The sequence below is a fragment of the Magallana gigas genome, chromosome 4 (genome assembly GCF_963853765.1).
Source record: "Magallana gigas chromosome 4, xbMagGiga1.1, whole genome shotgun sequence".
NCBI lineage: Eukaryota > Metazoa > Mollusca > Bivalvia > Ostreida > Ostreidae > Magallana > Magallana gigas.
Window position 1 is genome coordinate 42,237,706 of NC_088856.1, and position 23,172 is coordinate 42,260,877.

At 33.0% G+C, this 23,172-nt stretch overlaps 1 protein-coding gene across 6 annotated transcripts; it reads right to left on the bottom strand.

Annotated features, from left to right (window-relative positions):
* Positions 1-570: 570 nt before the first annotated feature.
* LOC105330021 (5-aminolevulinate synthase) lies at positions 571-23,018 on the bottom strand. Of its 6 annotated transcripts, none has more exons than XM_034461961.2 (13): positions 22,867-23,018; positions 15,613-15,717; positions 9,831-9,991; positions 8,767-8,871; positions 8,310-8,453; positions 7,738-7,788; positions 6,765-6,987; positions 5,853-6,037; positions 5,225-5,404; positions 4,605-4,769; positions 3,636-3,775; positions 3,185-3,313; positions 571-2,771 (listed from the first exon to the last, which is right to left on the bottom strand). In XM_034461961.2, the coding sequence occupies exons 3-13, from the start codon at positions 9,982-9,984 to the stop codon at positions 2,400-2,402; spliced, it is 1,848 nt and encodes a 615-aa protein (XP_034317852.2). In that variant the 5' UTR covers positions 9,985-9,991; positions 15,613-15,717; positions 22,867-23,018; the 3' UTR covers positions 571-2,399. The 6 variants fall into 6 exon arrangements, with proteins under 6 accessions (XP_034317852.2, XP_034317853.2, XP_011429863.3 ...); XM_034461962.2 differs by lacking the exon at positions 22,867-23,018 and adding an exon at positions 16,249-16,269; XM_011431561.4 differs by lacking the exons at positions 15,613-15,717; positions 22,867-23,018 and adding an exon at positions 15,329-15,489.
* Between the last annotated feature and the right edge of the window lie 154 nt (positions 23,019-23,172).

Consider the following 23,172-nt stretch of genomic DNA (forward strand, 5'->3'; position numbering starts at 1 on the left):
CCAATAATTATCTATCACCTTTCATATAAATTGTTAATTCCACATCCCGTTTGCTTTATTGAATATATCAATTACGTATACATATCTTTTGATTTTATAATATTTTTTCACCCTTAAAAATTTTTCATTTTTGCATTCATCATCTTGCAATACATTTTTTTATTGGTTTTGTGTTGTTTTTAAACTGAAAGAAATATGTTTTACAATTGTTCAGTTAAAGTATTTCATTTATATAAATAATCAATAATTTATCTTATCAAGAATATTCATGTACATGCTGAATCCACTATGTGATATTTTTTTTTTTAATGCATTTTAGATAATTTGAAACTATAAGAAGACAAATCAATCAAAATTAAATGTTATACATGTAAATCTATAAATTAGGGTAAACGAAAATTAGAAAAAAATGGCGCCAAAGACAGGACATTGAAAAACCAGCCTCTTATTTCATGGTTAAAACAACCAAATCTTCAGACGATATTGTTCTAAATTGTCAATAACAATGCAAATTGATTCCATGTTTGTTCATTCTGATAAATTTCATAAGAGAAATAATTAAACACAGTCTTGAAGATTTATTCCAAATTTATTTCAGAAGGTTTTTTCTTTGAAAATATTTTTCACATTATTGCTTTTGTTCCCCTAGAGTCCCATATTTGGTCAGTGATGGCAGTGGATTTACAAGATGTCTGAGCTAAATTAACAAATATAAGTACATGTAAATCTATTAAAAAACTAAATATACATAAATAGTGTACTCAAACAATGTCGCCAAATTTCTTGAACTTTACTTCAGAAAAAACAAACTTTGCAAATGCCGCAAAAAAATAAATATAAATTATAAGTTTTATCACAAGTCTTCCATGGTTTATCGTGGCATTTTGATAGGCCAAGATCCATATGAAAAATCTATTGAAGAAATTCATACATATAAAACAACATTTAAGTACATAATTATATATTTAAATAATCATTGGTCATCATCGACAAAGAAACACCATCACCCGTTCGAGAGAAGCGCAAGAAACTGTCACTGAGGCACAAGTATACATTGTAAAGTCTGCAGAGATCAAGCATTTGAAGGATTCTGTCACAATAAATATGATATAAAGTATCAAAGTCATACATTCTTTTAAATCTGATATCTTAGGTTCAATTAAGTGATAAATTAAAAATTACTGATCAACAATCAACAACAGTTCATGCTACAAAGTACCGTAATCTGAATCTCCCAAGATTTGTATTAAGAAATCTTTTCACGCAACGATATATAACAAGGAGAGGAGAAAAACATGAGTGTACAAGACGCCCTTCTCACAGAAAACAAGAGAGATTCCCTTTATCACTGGATTCAACCTGGATGATTTATGCTGCATAAAGAGCATTTAACATGTACGATACAAAGTGTATCTTTAAAAAACCTTAAACACAAGTGATCATCCAGCCCTAGCACGACTGATACACTTGATCATCCACCTATGAGATCGAGGATATATCATCCATCATCCATTTTTTAACAATTGATAACTGGGCAAACGTGGGATAAAACTATAACAAACAAAAACAGCATTGTAATAATAATAATAATAAATATTTCATTAATTATAACAGTGTCTTAATTAATAACAAATGAAGCCTGTAATGGCCGATCGAGTACTGGTACATATATACCACTGTAGATTTATTATTCAACGTGAGAAATCAATATCCGTTTAACTCACAAGAAGCAAACTTTGCAGATTTTACAATCTCTTTTTTTATTTTTAAAACGGTATATGAATCTAAAATGTTTACAATTTCATGCAGAATCGCAGAATTAAGAACTCGTTTAAAATAAGGAGTCTACAGTGACAGATATTTTACACAGACTGATAAATGACAGATGTAAACACAATATAAATGCCTTTATTTCCCATTGGACAGCAGAGTAAGAGTACATTTATGTGTACAATGCCTGTTTACAACTAATGGGGCAGGAACTCAAAGAAATGATCCAAAAATGCCCAACATCTTTGATCTAGCTGTCTTTGATGTTGAAAAAAATTGTCATGTGTTGTTTAAAAAAATCTTTGCAAACAATTAGAGATGTTTAACAGGACCCTGAATTTGTAAAATAATATAATTCCTGTTATTAGCAACATGAAAAAATATCAGTGTTGTCATGGGGAAGGGGGGGGGTGTTGTTGTGACAGTTTGTAACATAAAAAGAAAGACATAAGATTACATGTTCATCAAGTGAAGAGTAATAATAATTACACTATACCATTAAATATTAAATAAGTAATTTTAAAGTATATAGTAATTAGAAAAATAAATATTTTTTTAAAAAATTGTGTTCCAAAGACCACATTTTTTATGTCCAGTATCAAGTAGGTTGCCTCCCTTTCTATTTCTGATCAAGCCATCGCCACAGCACGGCGGTTATCAGTAAAGAAGATGTCCTGGAGCGAGGCGTAGGTACAGTTGGATCGGCCGCAGACTTTCTCTTCCGCCTGGAGTATCTGGATCCCCAGGGGCTTGTTGCAGACCTCACACTCATCCGGACAGACAGATCTCTCCCTGCTCAATTCCAGACCATTGTCACTCCAGACTCTGACGACTGAGGACACGAAGTAGTCCATCATGGCCTTGGTGTGGTGAGGGGTTGGAGCCACGCGGAGTCGCTCGCTACCGCGAGCCACGGTCGGATAGTTGATGGCCTGGACGTAGATGTCGTGTTTGTTCATGAGCTCCGCGGATAGATGAGTGCATAAGGCGGCATCACCAACCTGAAAGGTAAGATATTAATAGATGATTGGGGCATAAATATTTCTTGCAGCAAATAAGTTCTTAAATGGTTCTTGTTTATCTAAAGTTTAAAGCATCATGGCCTGTTCAACATTAATTAGATGTTGCAAACCAGTACTTTACTGGTAATTTTGAAGTAAAATTGCCCCAAATAAAATGTAGTTTACTATTATAATAACTATCTTAACCAAGATAGATGTTACTAAAAATACAAAAAACTTTCATTAGATTTTTATAAAAAAAAAAAATTTAATGAAAACTGCATGAACCTTTGAGAAAGGACAGCTGAAATCATTATCTCATGAATTAGAAAGTCTTTTTACATATGAGAAGTGACGCTGATATTCCACAATTTCTTAAGAACTGCTGTTAGAAGAAAATGTGTGATACGTACATGAATGGGGATGATGTGACTCGGGGAGTGTATAGCAGGTATACCGGCCTCTATCAGGTTCTGTCGCAGGTAACGGACATTGCTCTGATGTTTTTCACGCAGATGCTTGCCTTCTTCACCGCGCAAAACCTGAAAATTCAACCAACATCACATGAACAATTTGTGCACTGTTATTTTGTACATGATATTGTATGCTGTATGGAATCATTACAAAAGTTCAGCACTCGGTAATTTATGTTCTTGCAAACTGATATAAAATGGCAGAATTAATTATTTATCTAAGATATGGAATCTACAGTATCCAAAAGTCTGCTGATTTTTAACAAAATTAAAAAATTTGCATATTTTCCATCAGCTATATGCAGAACTCTTCATCTTAAGGAGATCAATAAGGTCCAAAAAAATGGCAACAACTATCCAGCCCTCTTAAAAATGCCTGTCAATAGCCCACCTGTATGGACGCCCTGGCCCCCGCCAGTGTGGTGGGAGGGAGACTGGTGGTGAAGATGAAGCCCGACCCGAAACTCCTGATCATGTCCACTGTCCTCGAGGTACTGGCGATGTAACCCCCAACGTTCCCAAAGGCTTTACCTGTGTAGGACAAACACAAAGTCATCTTTTATTACAACCTTAATCTCGTTCTTGTAGTATGGTGAGACGTTCTTTTTATTCAATTCAAATTTGAATGTGAGGACAGTTTTGGGAGGTGATCTAATTTTATTTCAGAAACTTGATGGTACATTAAATCACTTTGATTTTCAGTGTAATTGTAATGTTTGGCAAAAAGGCTACATGTAGCTGATCATATAATCAAATTTAATCATCATGGTGTCTGATATTTTCATTTGAATATCTTCAACATTTAAAAATACTCTGAGAAGTAGCATTTAATTGACATACATATTATCTTTATCTCAAAAGTTTTTACATTTTCAGTTAAATAGTTGCATAAGGCACCTTTATCTATCTGAACAACTCATGAGGTCTGTTTGAAAATCAAAGAACATTCTCTGTTCAACATTATAGATTCCTCATTTCACGCGAGTTCTTTATTCTACGATTCAACCACTTTGTATCAAATCGGCAGAAGAAAAAATCCCAAACGCCAACTTTTTTATCATAGTTTCATTTAGATTACACCTGTCCAAAAAATTAAAGCTAGTTTTTAAAATCCCAATACTTCTCAAGATTTTACACAAATTTTAATTTCTCAAGTTTAATTAGGAATTAACAGATCTAAAAATCGTAACTTGGTGCCTGACCAAGAGTTCCAGAGATAAAGAGAATTAAGGTATCCCCCCAAAAACTTTTTTAACATAGAAATCACATTGATGACTGACCTACAGTTACAGAGATAAAGAGGACTAAGGACACCCCCCCCCCCATTTTTTTCAACATGGAAATCACACAAATGACTGACCTAGAGTTCCAGAGATGATGTCAATCTTGTCCATACAGCCGTCCCTCTGCCCTACTCCTGCACCCTGGTCCCCATACAGACCGACCGCGTGAACCTCGTCCACGAAGGTCAGGGCACCATACTTGTGGGCCACGTCACACAGCTCACTCAGGGGGGATATGTCACCTATAAGAGTCAAATACAAATACATTATAGGCATCAATATCTAATCATTCTAATGTCCTTTATTATCATTTTATTTTATTTGCTGACTACCGGTTGATTTTGCATTCTGGCTTGTCACTGAAACATTTGATTTTGAACACAGGTATACTGTATTATGAACAAAACATATTTGGATTAGGAAACAGACATATTCCAGTTATAAGGCCTTCTCCATTTTTGAATCTGCATGATTATTAGAGAAACGGTTAACATCTAATTCATCTGATATTGAGAAATAATTAATGCTTCAAAAACTAAGTAATATTATTCTTTGATATTTACCAGTGACATGGAATGTACAGTTCTAGAGGTCACAATTTTGAAGACGAAAAAAATCTGCTTTACCACCTCACTTCACAATTGCAGAAATACAGATTGTGTATATGTATGTGTATTACATATTCTACAATATTTACCAGTCATGGAATGTACAGTTTCAAAGACCACAATCTTGGGAGTGCCGCTATCCACTTTACGGAGCAGTTCCTCTAAATGGAGTGGATCATTGTGCCTGAAGATATGTTTTGGGACTCGGCTGTTCCTTATTCCTTGGATCAGGGAGGCGTGATTTCCAGCATCAGAGAACATATGAACACCTGGGTAAAAAATGTATTCTTTTTATGCATACATGTATGACTCAAAAACTGCATGTCTCTCTTGTAATCATTGAATCTCATTCATATCACTCTGTTGCTATTTTATTTTATCTCCTTTCATGATGGAATTTAGATACTCTTATAAAGAACTAATTTTCATGCTGGTAGTTGAACATGCATGTACATCTTTTTTTCATCTTGTCATCTGACTTTCTATATTTTATGGAACTACCAGTATATTGTACAATCTTTTGCTTAAAATGTACTTCAACAAAGTCTATATAAACACTCTGAACCTAGAATCTGAATAGTCTAAATGAAAAGGAGAAACAATTTGGTATAATATCCGTCTATCTCCAAAAATAATTAAAGAACTGTTAAATACAGATATCTCTCTCTCTCTTTCTCTCTCTCTCTTTCTCTCTCTCTCTCTCTCTCTCTCTTGTACCTGGTATAGTTTGTCCTAGTGTGCACAAAGACGTGTCGTTGGCCACGTAACAGGAAGTGAACACTAGAGCAGCCTCTTTCTCGTGCAGTGATGCTATCTCAGCCTCTAGCCCCTCGTGGAGAGGGGAATTCCCTGATATATTTCGCGTCCCGCCTGCCCCCGCCCCGTGATTCTTCAGAGCTTCACTAAAACAGTATGAAAAGAAGGTCAATCATATATCGATCTCCAAATCATGACACCAAAAACTTTTATATGAAAAGGACAGATGAAATTCACTTGAAAATTCAAACTAAAAAAATGCATTTGCAATTTTTTTATCCTATTCACAATCAAGTTTAGGTTCTGTGAAAATTTACAAAATTGAAATGGATTTCCTTTATGCATAATGACAAAGGAAATCAACTTTGATTTTCTTTTTCCAAATGATATTTTCCTTATAAATTTACTAAACAAAATTACTGTGGATCTATTTTATTGGTGCATTCTTTCCGATGATCTCATTTTACAGTTTAGTCGGTCATATATTTTAATTTTTACATGTGAAACTCTTGTAAAATATGTTCTTGACGTGCAATTCAAATCATAAGTCTGCTTTATCATTTAAAAGAATTCCACAATTAAGCACAGTACCATCGACATTATAATGCCTGCTCTTTTATCTAAAAGAATTTCACAAATTAAGCCCCACCTGACAATATGCCTCCTCTTTTAATTAGTATAGTAAAAAAAAATGGAGTGCCAGGGACGGCGATTTTACTTCGTTACAAAAGTAATTCGTTATATCCGTCAAGTTTACAACAGGTAATAAAGTTTCAGGGAATGAAAATCATATTGCTATGAGTGTCAATTCATTATAAGCGTGTTCTTTATAACCTTGTTTTACTGTTCATGAATTTCAGAGTAAATCCCCACCTGACAGCATTCATGACTTTCGGGTGCCAGCTCATGCCCAGGTAGTCGTTGCTGCACCACACAGTAATGTCCCGCTTTTTGCCAGTCGAGTGGTCCTCAGCGTAGGGGAATTCCCTCCCACGGCGCATCACCTTCTTAAACACGCGGTAGGTATGGTCGCTCTTTTTCCTGTCGATCTGGGCCCCGAAGAAATCCTCATAGTCAAACAGCTTGGGTTGCTGGGCTGTGATTGAAGAATCAGGGTGAAACAATGGATTATATTAACAGGACAAATAATTATTAAAGAAATAGGGCCAAATGATTGAAAATATTTTTTTTAAATAGTAGCCATTATGGATAAGTTAATAGATGTATTTTCTTTAAAAATTGTACTCTAGAATTCTCTCTGCATTTAAGAAAGAGGCCGGGCTAAAATGATTGAATATTATTATCACACAATTCATTATAATAGATGAAACTAAGTTTACACTGAATAGCAGTTAGATGTATTTCTTTTAAAAATAAATAAGGTAGCTGGGTTTGATTAGGTTTCATATGCATATTAAAATCTAATTCATGCTTTGGGGTTTTTTTTTTATCTTTTTAAGATTAAAATCAACCATTTTAATATAAATTCAAAATCTTGTCACTGGAAACATTAAATTAATTAGCACTGCATGCTACAAATATGGTACTTCCATTTACTTGATATTTACAACATGTACACAAAAGTACACTGTAAAATCAGTATGCACTGGTCACCTTTCCAACGCATTTATATGTAATCTACTGAAAACTGGATATTAATGCAAACATAAAATTGCATTAACAGTAAATCTTGCACTTGCAACAAAATTTAAAGCAATTAATCAAATGAAACTGAATGAACAGCAAAACAAGCTTGCAGCAAAAATCAACTGATTAAATATCTAATGCAAAACATAAAACAGAAGCATGCGGATAGGAGAAACACACAAAAGAGAAGGTTCGATACCCTCTGTGGCCTCTTTTTCCTGTACTTCCTCTTCTACTTTCACTTTCATTTCTTGACAAGTTACAAATTATAATAGCATCAATTATGAAGTTGTATTTAAAGCACCTAGACAACTTTCTGAACAATGACCATTATGATTGTATAATAAATTGGAAAGAAAACTTTCTAGTATTAAATTTAAGATATGTTAACATTTCTGTGAGACATCAACTATTACTTTATTATAATATATCCCGATCTTTACTCTATATTACCTAATCTCTCCAACCCCAATCCTTTACCATGTGAAATCATTTAATATATTCATAGGGGCCAATTTCGTGGAATGTCAATTCTTAAATTGTTCATTGCGATGTAATTTCATGGATTAGCTTGTACTTAATCATTCAAAGTAAAGACTAAATGTTTCATAGTTCATTGGGTTATATCAATTCGTTGGTGAGGAAACCCCATGAATTTCAAATCTGAGCCCCAATAATTTTACACAGCATGAACCTGCAGTACACAAAATGTACATGTACATAACTGTACAATCGCCATCCCTAAATATCGTATCAGGTCCCTGCACCCACCTTCCTCTGCACCTTTGCCCCACAGCTTGATTTTCTCCAGAGTTTTCTCCACGCTGATCCCTGAGGGGTATTTCGGGGCAGTGACAGTGGCCTCCGCAGCCGTCGCCTTGGCAACAGGCATATCAGCAGTAGGGGCAGTTTTTTCTGCAATGTATTGTAAAAGTTGAAGAAACATTTTAAACAACAGTCTGCATCTCAAAACTTTAAATTACCATAATTATTATTCCATCCATTATGTGAAATTTATATAATGACATCTCTCCCTCCCCCGATCTCTATTCCTGGGGGAAGGGTACAGCATCCAATATGCCATATGTTTAGTTCCTATAAGATGCATGCATGAACAATTAATCAGAGGAATTTCCATGATACATGTATAAATAAGGAAACTTTCCCCACATAATGACACAGCAGTATTAAATTAAACCTGACCACAATCTATAGCACCATGGAGTACCTGTCTTAGGAGCAACATCTTTCAACGAGGAGATGTGACTCTTCACATCGCTGACAGTCAGGCCTTCCTTGGCAAAGAAAGGACACTGCTTCTCCAGGGGCTCATCTGAACAAAACAATACAGAAGTAATTGCATCACCTATACAGATATTTCTTTGAATATGCTCAAATAAAGTTTATACATGTATCGGTATGATAGATTTTATGCATGCCTAAATAATAAATGCAATGTAAGTTTTAGTAACTTCCAAGTTATTGTGAAAGAAATATCAAATTAGAAATTAAGACAGGGTAAGGATATTGGGAAATGTCTTGTATTACTTGGAAATTAAAAAGTAGGTAAATGTAATGTTTTTTTAAGGGTTTCTTATTCATTTTTTTTCAAAATGATTTTATTTGTGTTTGTGGGTAAGGGGTGAGAAGCTGAAAATTGAAAATTTTAATTTTCTTTGAAATAAATTTTTCAAAGAAAATTTACGGAATTTTCATTTTTTTAAAAAGTTGTATTTCTATAAGTATACATCATGCTTATCATGTGACTGCACACAGGTGTGTCCTTGTAAGCATTATATATATAATATTGCATAACTTTTCACTACATAGAATAGGTTGTTTACCACTTCTTTTCCTTTTCATCTAGTCTTGAAATTTTTTAAAAATATTTTTCTGATTCAATGGCTAAACAATATTTTTTGCTTAAAACTCAATTGAATTTTTATTCAAAGTTTTTTTGGGGGCCACTGATAATTCTCTAATTCTTAAACATCATGAAATCTAAATCATTACTGAAAAAAATCTTTTATGTCAAAAATACTATATAACACTTGAACTAGACCCAGGTGAAAGTTCATTATTTTTTGCTAATAAAAATTTTATCAGCAAGGCGTAATGAAATGGAAGGCAATTCCAAACATACATTAATTTCATTTTGGTCTCAGGTCAATCTTAAGGAGAAAAGAATGTTTAATTTAAATATGACCCCCACCCCTCACTCCACCTCCCATTCCAAACCATGAACAGGTATGCAATTATAAGTTCCGTGTAGATGACCTAGTTTTAGATTACCTGTGACGGTCATCATGTCTGGGCCGTTCATGTAACTCATCGCGTGCACCATGACTGGGCACCTCTCCGCGTACGACATCAGCTGACTTGCCGTCTTCTTCACTTGGTTGACGGGGATCCGCGACAGAAACGGGCATCGCAAGGCAGTAGACATTGTTCTCCTGTAATAACGTTAAGCATTTATAAATCGTGAAAATTACAAATTCACCAAAATATTGATGTTTGGGGTTACTTTTTACTCATTGACAAACTCCTTCACACATCAAAAATGTTATTGTTGGTAGTAAAACGTTCATGAAACTTTAGTATTATCAATAATGCACTAAATGTTAAACTTCAAAGATTAAAGACAATGTTCTTCATCATGAAAATTATAAGGTTCACCAAATCATTGAACATGTTATTCATTTTTTACTCTCTTTCACATATTTAAAGTAAAAACCGACTATATGAAATGTCCCTGTACATGTACCAAGTAAGATCAATGAGTTATAACTGTAAAACCTGAGGGCAGCAATTTAAAAATCCAGAAAAACTAATACATACACCAAACTAATAGGATGCACTCATTACTCCCAATATGAAGTTCACTTCATGTAATTAACGACACACAGTCTACCTTAATTCACAGAAAAATGTCCTGGCCAGCAAAATTCAGGTAATAAAAGTTATATACCTTTCAACTTTTCTTGCCTGCTTATTATCACAAGTGAATGAAGGAAACTGTCAATTGATTTGACTGAGCCCTTTCCAAGAAGAGCAGAGACAGGAACTGTGCGAGATAGTTGTTAACTTATGGCCAGAAATATCCAGGTTTCACATGACAAACTTCAGGTAGCGTATATGAGTGTCTTATGATTTTCAATCAAGGCCGTTTGCCTTCATGCTACTTGACTTGGGCATACGTCACAAGTTACCAATACATGTATTGAGGTTAATATATATCATCAATTAATTGAAACATCATACACTTTGCAGTCTCAAACACATGTCAACTGATGTTTATAATTGAACATGCTTACTTTTCTGGTATTTCCATCATTTTTATTGTTAGTATTTGTATCAAACTTTTTTAAGTTTCTTAATCATATAAGAATACATCTTAAAAATTATTTATTTGTACAGTGAATTTTCTAAAATATAAATCTGAGTATTTATTATGTCTCGAAACCTTGATTTTAAAAAAATACCCCCCCCCCCCCCCCCCAAAAAAAAGTAAAAATATATCAAGCTTTCATTAAAGATGTAAAATGGGGATGAAATCATTCATTTAATAAACACTGCAGACACCTAAATAAATGAATAAACCTTATTTTGTTTACTTAAAATAAGGAATAAGGAATCATTTTTTTAGTATTATGAGGTGTTAATTTTGGTCGGGGCGTGATCAAATCCAATAAAGCCTAAAAGGCTTTATGATAGATTTGATCATGCCCTGACCGAAATTATCACCTCATAATATTCAAAAGAATGATTCCTTATCACTTATATTTATATAATTTTAAGCCATCGTACAATTAAATATTTAAATATAAATAAGCAAACCCCGCTGGCGCCTAAATTTGGCGTCATTTGTATTATGGGTAATATAGTACAAAATCGATAAGTAGTGTTATCACAAGCAAAACACTGGAAAATGTAAATATTAAAAATTTCACCAAAAATATCTGTTTGAAATCTTCGAGAAAAAAAATTATGCTGAAAAAAAAAATGGGGAAATAATTCTGAGTACGGGAGTTACTGTACCTCAACGTCAGCATGGCGCTTTAAAAAAACAGAACGTTGTCACCTAAAATATAGCTATCCCTGGAGAACCTAGAATGAAAACATGCCCCTCTGGTAATGACTAGGTCTATCTACCAGGAAAAAGCTTGTTCCTACACTTTTATAGTCATGTTATACGATATAAAAAGGCATCTGCAAGGTCACTATTTGTAGAGCAAAATTCTGAAAAAAACAAACCAGGAGGAGTTGTTTCCCTTGAATAGAACTGTCCCGCCCGAGTCATAAGACTCTCAGTCTTTCTCGGCTGCAGGCTAATGCCTTCAATTTCAAAATCAAATAGATCATATTTGTTTAAACTTTCCCTAAAAGAGATAACCGCTGTGGCAAACTAAGCGTAGATTATTTTTCATCAAAATGTTTATGGTTAAAAAAAAAAGAGACACGAAAAACACCACAGACATTTGATTGCATTTGTACTTCCAAGTCCAGAGGCATACTAGAAAAAAAAGGGAGATACAGAGAAAGAATGACTGGTAAGTGATCCTAATAAAATGAAAGAAACTGTCACTATTCAGAAGCAGTTTGATATTTTTAATGTTTTTCCCTCCGAATTAATGTGTAAATAAATTACGAATTAAAAGGTCGATGACCAAGCAACTCCCCTTTGGGGCAGTCAAAACACAGAGATGTCGACTAGGAAAAAATAAATCTCCTGCGACCAGTTAAATTTAAAAGAAAAATTCCTTATTTGGTACCCGTAGAGGCTTTATCTGTACAAAATGTACCATAAACAAACTACTTTACTCCACAATTTACAGGAGATAATCTGATTTGTGAAAACCAATTTTCGCCATCAAGCCATATCTATACTCATTTTGTTTATGTTCTGGACGAGAAATATTCGCAAATGATGAGCCTCTCCTGAAACTATCTCGAACGTGAATGAAAGTTGTTTACAGTAATAAATATCAAATCAAAAACACTTACTACAGCAACTGTTTTTTGCATTACATTATCAATATATGTAAAATCCAAGAGATGATATGCTGGAAAAAATGAAATTTTCTTTCAAATCTAATGTTTGTAAATAATGAGAGAGAGAGAGAGAGAGAGAGAGAGAGAGAGTTAGAGAGAGAGACTGTTCAACTTAATTACAAGAAGTAATGGGATATCATGATTCAATCAACATCTTGCCTTGTGTAAAAGGAGTTTTCATACAATAGAAGAAGACTCACTTCCTGCAGAATTTCAGTTTGCACTTAGTTAAACCGGGACTCTTAACCAACAACATGATCTCGAGCTTATTGAAAGAGAAAGAAAGAGGGAAAACTGATAGAAGTTCATATAAAATCAAGGGTGTGTGCTTTTTTCATTCACTGACATTATTTTCTCAGCATAGCAATCAAATTTTGCTTTGCTTCTATTTATTAAATTAAATATGCTCTTATACTTATACAAATATGCTTCCCATTTGAAAATCTCAGTACTTTTCCATCATCCAATTAAGAATACAATGAAAATAGTTTTTATTATCATTAAGTGGGACAATTACCGGTATTACTATATAAGCAAGCAGAATTTCATGAGGTTCTTGTGACAAACAGCAATCTTAAAACCCCCTCCCCTGGATTTAATTAAGTCATGACCCCGATTCACAGCTTGTCTTGTGACTCCATCCTCAGAATAACCAAACATCTTGCACGTTTGGGCACATGTGTCATATAGGAGATGAAATCAACCAATTCAGATTCAATAGACTTATACAATCAACAGGAACTGGTTTTTCTCCCGCCCCCCTTTTGCATAAAAGGGTATTTCAATAAACTTTATTATCTAATTTGCATTCTATGGAGATGTATTCAAGGTCATGTGCCTGATAACTGAACTATCTTAGGGAGAAATTTAACGAAAATCAAAAGGTTAATTTTTAGAATTAACATGTCATTTAACAAATCATATTCTAATCATAGAAAAAAAAATAGGAGATCTTGAGCAAAAAAATCTTGTGACACCCTGGATTCTTTATAGAGTCAAGGTTACAATATCAGTAATCTCCACTGTGTATCTCAAGGCTGCTCAACCGATCTTGTGACTTCTTTATTACTGTTTTGAGTCAAAATGTTCCATCTGTAGGGTATAAACGTTAAAAGGACGTCTGACCCCCGTCTGTTAAATAGAGCATGTCTTATAAATGACCATATGAGATCACAATGTTTACAATAAGGACAAGTGCCCTATATGTCTCCTATTTAGGCAATGTTTGTAATTACAACAATGTACCTTGATGTATGTGTACATATTTTGTAAGGACACAGCCCTTGTCTCCTTTTTAGGCCTTATGTCAATTTACAATATTGTAAACAAAGTTTCTAAGGCCTATCTATGCCCCATCTTCTTTTCAGACAGCATTTCAACTGCATTAATTTCATCTATGATCATGCACAGGTAAATAATCTAAGGAAGCTTGTAGATGGTAAAGATCAAGAAAGGACTATATATCGTTTGAGCCTAAAATGGCCCCCTTAAATGTACATTGTCCTTTTACTGTAATTCTTTGTTTTATTTGTACAAATATACATTTAAGTTTTTTCATAATTTTCATTTTGATTATAGTGCCCACAATTTAAAACTATGACATCATAAAGTTTACCTTTTCCCGCAATTTTCTCATTTTTAGCATAAAACGGCTTGTTTTGAAGCAGTTTTTCTTTAAGGAAACATTGAGCGACTGCTTGAACAAACAAAATATTTTTACCAAAGATGTATCTCTCCAATACTGGTACTTATAAGTGACAAAAAGTTCGTTCTTGTTCAAAGAGTTGCTCTATATTTCCCATTCGAAAAAAGATAAGAAAAATGTTAATTTTTGACTGATTTGATTGAATTATAAAAATAGTGTCACTCGTGATGTCATATACTCACAGTGAGGGCATATAAATCAAATAAATAGGTGGAAAAAACATTTTATGTCAACTCATTAATAAAATAACACAACAAATTAATGTACCTGAATCATTTTAAAAATAGCAAATTATGGGGGCAAAATTTGACTAGTAATATCATATATAGTTCTTTCCAATATGTTTGATTTAATATTTAAATATTTAGATTTTTTTCCTGTATCTTTGTAAAGAGGTAGATGTACGGTAGGTAAAATTCTTTTTAATCCATTCATATCAATACTAGTAATTTTTCTAATTTTCATATTTTTTGCGAAAGTGACAATTTAATGATTGATTAAAAATTGGCATTTTTAGCAGCATCACACGAGGTCACATATATCCACAGTTGAATTTGCATGGGGCGGCTGAGCTTCATATAGACCAAAAATATTTTTATTAAATGATGATAAGTCAGAGTTGCTCGAAGTTTTGTTTTCTTTTATAGCATATTTTTTGTTAAAGTCTAAAAACAATGATTCTAGTATCTACTTCTGAAGACCCTGGCGCATTAAGTGAGGATTATTTGAGAGCAGGTGCAGAGAGTTTGAAAATCCTATTACAAGTTTGTACAAGAAAATCTGTAATGAAACTTGCATCTTTATTTCACATCCTGACTTTTGTTAAAAGGCTTCAATCATTTTTCTAGAACAACATTTTTTTTTTCAAAATGGTGATCGAGAGCTGATAATTATCACGAAATATTTTTTCTCATTCATATTAAATACACATTATGTAAATGTAATACCTTTTTCCTAATTTTCCCCTCTAAATACTGGTGTTTGACAATTTGATTTCAATCAATGACCCACTCAAATAAAAGGAAAAATTTACCTGAATATATTCCTTTGCCAGAGAAGCATTATGCCAATTCAAGCAAAAAAAAAATAAAACAAAAAAACACAAAATGATCTGAAGGTTTGAACAAAAACAAACTCTCCTCTGAAATCTCTCATATAACAAACAAGTTTTCCTTCCTAAATGAGAAAGCTGCAAATACTGATCTATGAACTAATAAATAGTTTTCTTTTCAGCAATCAATTTTGATCTTCCTTCGTGCATCAGGTGATATCCTCTAAAATGGTGAACCTAAGTACTTAGGTTCGTTAATTACTCACTTGTTGATACGGATCTCGAATCTCGATCAATTTGAACGATGCTGACTTGTAAATAAATTTTGTGTGCTCTTCACTGAGGGCGACTCACAAAAATAGGGATGATATCTGAAAGCAAATGAAAAAAAATTAGTCAGTAACTAAAAATTAATCTTAGTATAATATGTTTATTCATTAAGTGATACCTGAAAGTACAGGAAAATAAAAGTTAAACAGGAACTAAAAATAAAGTTTAACACAATATTCATTATTGCATGTACACGTCAAGTATATAATTATGACGATATAGATAATATTTAGTAATATTATTTCCATCGCTAAATACCATACAATTTTCCCACTTCTTTACACAAATCAGCTCTAAAAATAACTCTTGAGTTAATTTTTTGAAGAATCTAAAAATACATTAAAAATTCCTGATTTCCCAACTTTTTCTAATGAAGTTTAATTCAACAAACAAGTTTCCACTGCAGACACTAATACAAGAAGCAAGTATCTTCTTTTTTTGTACACAGAAGATAATTTGTTAATTAAATATCAATGTTGTAAACAGCTAGTTTCTAACACTAGGCAAATAATGCCCACCCCCCCCCCCAACTTCTACTGAAAAGATTTTAAATCGTAAATAAGAAAGTTTACCATATGGAACAAACAGCTCTCAACCATTTAGAGCTAATTTTCCTTGTAAAAAAAAAACAAATCTGGAAAAATCCAGTTATGACGAACGCAGTTTGTTGCAATTTTGCCTTTGGGCACCAAAATAATGATTTGTACACGTCAATATTCTACAGGTAAAAAAAGGAGAAACGAAACAAAAATACACGGAAATACCACCTTTGAGTATCAGGCGTCCTTTTTCCACGACACGATTAAATGTGAATAATGAGGATTTTTGCATCATCGCACAAGATTTATTTTATCTTTTCATTCATAATGTCATCTTGTCACATCTTCCCTTTATCGTAAATAACTGATCATGTCAAAACACTCCAATAAAATGTCATAATCTGATTTTACTCTCTACTTGCCTGAATTATTAAAAGAGGTAGTAAACATTCTTTTTTCTAGATCTGGCTATAAAAATGCCGACCACTTTAATTCATATGTCTTTTATTAATTTTAGGAATAAAATCTTGCATATATAACATTATAATGATAATAAGATATTGAGTACCAGTAGAAAAATATATACTGATACTTGTATGTATATACTTATTTCTAAAGAAGCTTATATTGCAGGAACTCTAAGCTTTTCCTTTAGTGAAATCTATCCACTACATTTTCATCCACATAATATGCAGTGATATTCATTGCATGGCTCAGGGTTGTCTCTATGACATGGGGGGGGGGGGGGGATTCCCTTCCTATATAATGCCTTACTTTATACCGGACTGCTATTGCATTTCAAACACAATCTAGGTATAAGCTAGACCCCCTGATTCCTTTCAACTTGTTTATTTCTTGATTACTTCAATTTTTAGAGACAACCCCTATTGTTATATATATCCATAAGGCACAAAGTGTGGGTTTTTTTCACAAATTTGGGACTGGGGGCTGCCTGGGCCCTTTCAGTTAGGAAAAATAGCAACAAAACTGGAAAATTGGGAAAATGGTTTCTATTTGTTATGATGAAATTTGATGATTTCTACCATTTATTCAAATACTAATTAAAGCACAAATGACAATGCTTCTTTTCTAGAGTTTTTCAAATTATTTACAATTCTATTCAGTCTTTCTTAAAAATTTTGACAACTCGTGCAAAGTGGGTTTTTTTAAAATACAATTGGGAATTTTCTGTCAATATTGAATTAACAGAATTACAGTCAATGTTGCTAAAAGGATTTTAATACTTGTTTCTTGAGGGCAGGCAGGCACCTACCATCGTTTTTGAAAGGGGGGGCAGACTCATCCAAAAAATCTTGAAATTGGGAAAATATGAAATTTTGGCCCCGAATCAGGCCAAAAAATACAACAACACTGACTTATCAACTTGAATCAATCAAATTCCGAGCCTTGTAGCTTGACTTAGATTGCATGTGCATCAGAAGAATGTGGACTTTTTCAAAAACATGAAACATTATCGTTTTTTTAACACGTAACATTGAGGATGGGGCACTTATAGACATTGCTAACTTTGATTAAGTTTCCAATAAATTCAATTGTGTGTAAGATTGAAGGAAAATCTATGTGGCTACACTGAAAGTTTCCAATCAATAAATTAAAAAAAACAACTGTATTCACAGAGTATGATCAATGTGACCTTGAACTTAATCAACGACCTTGAACTTTCACAATTCAGTTACCTTTAAGTACTGGTCATCATGTTTAAAGAGGTTTTTTTGAATATCAAAGATTTTAATTTCTTGACAGCTTCCAGACCAAACTTATGTATACCAGTATTTAATAAAAATTGTAGAAAATATTAAATGCATTATGCACTGCAGCTAAGTCAAAGCTGCTATGCATATTGCAGATTAATTATTCCAATTTGTCATTACTTATTGATTCAGACATCATGCTAGAATTTATTAATGTTAATATAGACTATACAAATCCATAAGAAATTCAAACATTGTATCATATACTACGAATAAAACAACACCTATGATTTACATGTAGTTAAACACAATGTAATATTACACACATATGAGACATTTTAATTATGCCATGTGGAACTCTCCTCTACAAAGTATTCCTACATGAATTGAAAAGTAAGAGCATAAGTTTTAGAAAATTGATTGTGCAAGCTAGCATGCAGCCTGATGCAAGATTATCAAACCTGAGTCAGAGTTTACTGGGCCTTTTAGCTATATAGGCAGTTTCCCTGCATGATCTGATTAGTATAAATTTAGAGACAATAAGATACTTGACTGGAGATCCTGTTATACCAATATTAATATACACTGCATGTGAAAACAATGCGTAATTTATGAACTTAAAGCAGACTTTCTGGAAGCTGAAATTTGAAATTTCTCTATATTCTTCTTAATTAGCATAAATTACTTAGCTCATGGCATGTCTCGAGAAATATTGGAAACTCCACAGATTCAACATTCTATTTGGAAGACACAGATTTTCACATCTTTATGTAATTTCACAAAAACTGCTGTTCTCCAGACAAAGGAATCAAAAAAAAAAATCTTAAGTGATTTCTCTCTCAGGTCCAGTGGGTTCAAACTGTATGCAAGTGAGTCTTTTGCATTTGAATTTCAGTCAATTAGTATTACAACATACCAATATGGGCTTAAAGTGGATTTTTGAAGTAATTCTATTTCTAAATCAACGTTTTTCAAGAATTCATGTTTCTCATGAGAAATGCAAGAAGTTATGTACAATTTTATTTTCAAGCGAGTGTAAACTTTTTAAGGTTAAACCTATTTACCAATCCAATCATGCTGCCTCAATGTTTTTGTGACTTCAAATTCAGAACAAAATGCCTATATACCATGTATTCTGCTAAGATTTCTGAAGGGGTTGCATTGTTCTATACATCTGTATCAGATTTGACATTAATCAGAATACACTGATCAGAAATAACTTGATGCGTTATAATATGAAGTTCCCGGATTTCAGAAGCTAGGGGTTCAACATTTATCTAGTATCCAATACCATGAAGTAAACCTCTGTGAATCTGCTTCAGTGGTTTTTAAAATGATGTAAAAAAAAATTTAAACATGCACTGATGAACAGCCAGTTTCCATGACATTGAATAAGAAAAAATGTTGAACTGAAATTGCGCAATTTATAAATTTCAAGTTTCACTCATGCAAGCAAAGATAAACAACATCTACGATGATGTCAGAGGAATATGATTCAACGTGAACAGTATACAAAACAGGAAGTACATGTAATAATGACAGCGATTCAGCTGGGATCTTTTATACTGACTTAACAAGAAGTTGCATCAACAATACTGAATGCTGGTTATTTTAAATATTAAATAATGACGGCCATTGTTTTGCCATATATATAATGGCTAATGTATTTCATCTTAGAAGTAGCATGATTTTTAAATGTAAACTCAGCTAATCAGATGAGTTTTCCTAAAACTGAATTTTCAGTGGAAGCTTTGCAAAAGATAATGGTACAGATGATTGAGATGAAGCAATATTTATCAATGTATTACCTTCAAAATATTAGTTATCAACACAAAAATTTCCTATACAACTTCTTGTTGATCCATTTGTTTGGTTATCTTGCTATACATTAAAGTATTTTGTAATTCAATTCACCTGTGTAAAACTCAGGTTGAAAAACTAGAATGTTTACATAATATAGAAACATGCAGTGGTGAATGTTTCGAAATACTTCTGAATTAAAGACCTCAATTTAATACAGTACATTGATAGGTTACAAAAATTTTTTAAATGTCTTTTTTCTTCTAAATCTTGCATTACATTAATGTAAACTGCTAATCAGATGAGTTTTCGTAAAACTGAATTTTCAGTGGAAGCTTTGCAAAAAAAAATGGTACCGATGATTGAGATGAAGCAATATTTATCAATGTATTACCTTCAAAATATCAGTTATCAACACAAAACATTCCCTATACAACTTCTTGTTGATCCATTTGTTTGGTTATCTTGCTATACATTAAAGTATTTTGTAATTCAAATCACCTGTGTAAAACTCAGGTTGAAAAACTAGGATGTTTACATAATATAGAAACATGCAGTGGTGAATGTTTCGAAATACTTCTGAATTAAAGACCTAAATTATATACAGTACATTGATAGGTTACAAAATTGTTTTAAATGTCTTTTTTCTTATAAATCTTGCATGACAAATAGGATGCAATAATGCATGTACATGTATAACAGCAATTTATAATATGTTTTACGGTGCTACCGTTCTGGCGAGCGCAGCAAGAATTACACATACTGTACCTTGCATCATTGTCAACTTATAGTTTTATTTAGGTATCAACGAACTTCAAAGAATTTTTGAGAGAGTATTGCTCTACAATAAGTATGCCAAATGTACTAATTTTAATGATTATGATATATACAGCGCAACCCCCTACCCAGAGAGAGAGAGAGAGAGAGAGAGAGAGAGAGAGAGAGAGCGAGCGAGCGAGCCCGGTACCTGTTTGTAGGTGTGTAATTTCCCACTTTTATTTAATGGTATGACTATATGCAATATCTACATAATTTTTTTACCTGTTTATTTTTTCATTTTATTCCTTTTTATTTAGTTCAAAATGTCCTATTGTTTATTTCCTCCCTACTCATATACTTACCTGCCTACTGCACGGTACGTGCATGCACAATTACTTTAAAAATGGATCGACATGACAGTATAGTATGGCCCTTGCTAGTTTATATATATATAAAATCTCTATATCAAAAAAAGATTAAAAACAAATCATATGTCAATGAGGCAGGTATCGCAGACTATACTGAAATAGCCAGTACACTCATTACAGATGTTTGATCCACCTCTAAATTTTTCGCGGGAAATATAGCGCGAGTGCACTGTGACGTCATCCATGACTTTGTTCGTCTTTATGTTTCTCGACTCAATACGAAGGTATGGAAGCATGTAACAAATTTTTTGAGTCTCGCCAAAGCATATGCGGTACTCAAAACGTGTCTTCAAACTTTAAGTCACCGTAAATTACGAGTTAAAAGTCGGCCATTTTTGGCATAGCACCACGGGTGTAAACATTAGAGAGCATTATGGGACGTAGACAAAAAATTTTGTTTGATGAACTGTATGTTTAGCTCGTTCTTTTTCCCGCGCACACTGGTTCTTAGAGCTCGCTTCGCTAGCTGGCGCTGCGCGCCGGCGAGCTGCGCTCGCTATTATAAATGGTACATGTATTAGTACCCTGTAAAATATTTAATATATTAAGCATGAAGGTATTTAGATAAATTAGAGCATTTCCCACCAACCATCTTATAAAACAATGAAATCCAAAATACATCAACTATAATATAAACAGTCCACAACTACTTATGGGATAAACTGATTATACTGTTACATCATCAGCTAATCTTGCTTTTTTTAACGTCAGTGACAATCACAACAATCAAAGACTTACATACAGTGATTGGGAAGGACCTGCGCCACGCGCCATAGTCACATTTAAGAGAAAAATGGCGCATTAAATCAATTACTCTACGCGCCGAAGTGCGCATTCAAATTTCTCATCGGTTATAAAAGTTTTAGCGATGTCCGCTGGAAATTTACTCTGTACGACTTAGCTAATCGTCTTTTAATACATTTGTTTTAAAACATCAAATTTCATTGGTCGTGTTTGGTAAAACAGAAATAAACAACCAATAAAAACGTTTCCACTCTTTTATGCGTGGTAGATTATTCCAGAATTTCCTCCAAAAGAGGAGTTGAAGTCGCCCAGTATTCTGAGTTCTCAATTATGTAAACTAACCCCAAATGCAGTAAAATAATGATTATCTAATTGAAAAGACGTTTTCACAGCCTCAATTAATCCCTGTTGTGATTATTAAAACTCACAACTGTCTTACCATGCTTATCGTTACTGTAGGGGTTATAAATACGGATGATGCAACCACACTGCATTGAAAATTACAACCGATGTTTATTTATTTAAGTGTCGATACTACAATTAGTTGTAACTTGTAATTATTTAATAACTCGCAAAATTAATGTTTAAATAATAAGAAAAACCGTTCCCTACAGTTATCTTCAACGTTTGAAAGATTCTCTACATAACGGTAATAATTGGGTCAAAGGGTTTGACTAATACCTCCAAAAAACACAGAAGTACAGAGACTGATTTTATTTATCATTAAGCAAACACCATAACAAGAATTGCATCAGTGAAATGTATAAACACATCAAATAAATGAAATTTAACCAGTTGGTTAAGTTTTTATTAATAAATTTTATAAAAGTTGTTTTGCTCTAGGTTGGTCCTTGATAATTTCAATTTTACAAAATGGCCCCAATGAATAAATAGATGGCCCTTTCATTATGAAAATGGCCCATTAAAATTAATAACCATAACCATAAATACATTGTTATTGTGAATACTTGTCACGTTCACAATTTTTTTTTAATATAAAGAGGTGTTAAGATTTTTTCTTTCAGAAATCTACAGAAAATTTGAGAAAATTCTTACGTTACGCAAGTCACCGAGTGCGATTTTGTTTACATAAACATCTACACCGTATGGTCCGTAATTCATTCATATCCACGATAGGTAAAAGCCTTAAAGAGATTATCCCTAATAATTAATTCTACATAATTTCAAAATCAAACAGCTATAGATACCTGTGTTTTGAAACAAAACTTCTTTGCGATAGTAGTGTACTGTTTATATTTTCGTCTGACTTCCCTGTACAAGTGTCGATGGATTCGGTCAAGACTGGTTTAAATTGAATGTCGATCCCGATCAATATATTAACAGAATTACAGTCGATCTTGCTAAAAGGATTTTAACTTGTTTCTTGAGGAACTTATTGTGTTACGTTGGAGGATTTTTTTTGTTAAAGAGAGGAAGGCACGGCAATTCAATTTTCTCCCACAATATTGCACAAAAGTCATACTGTATATATACATGTACTTATATCATCATTT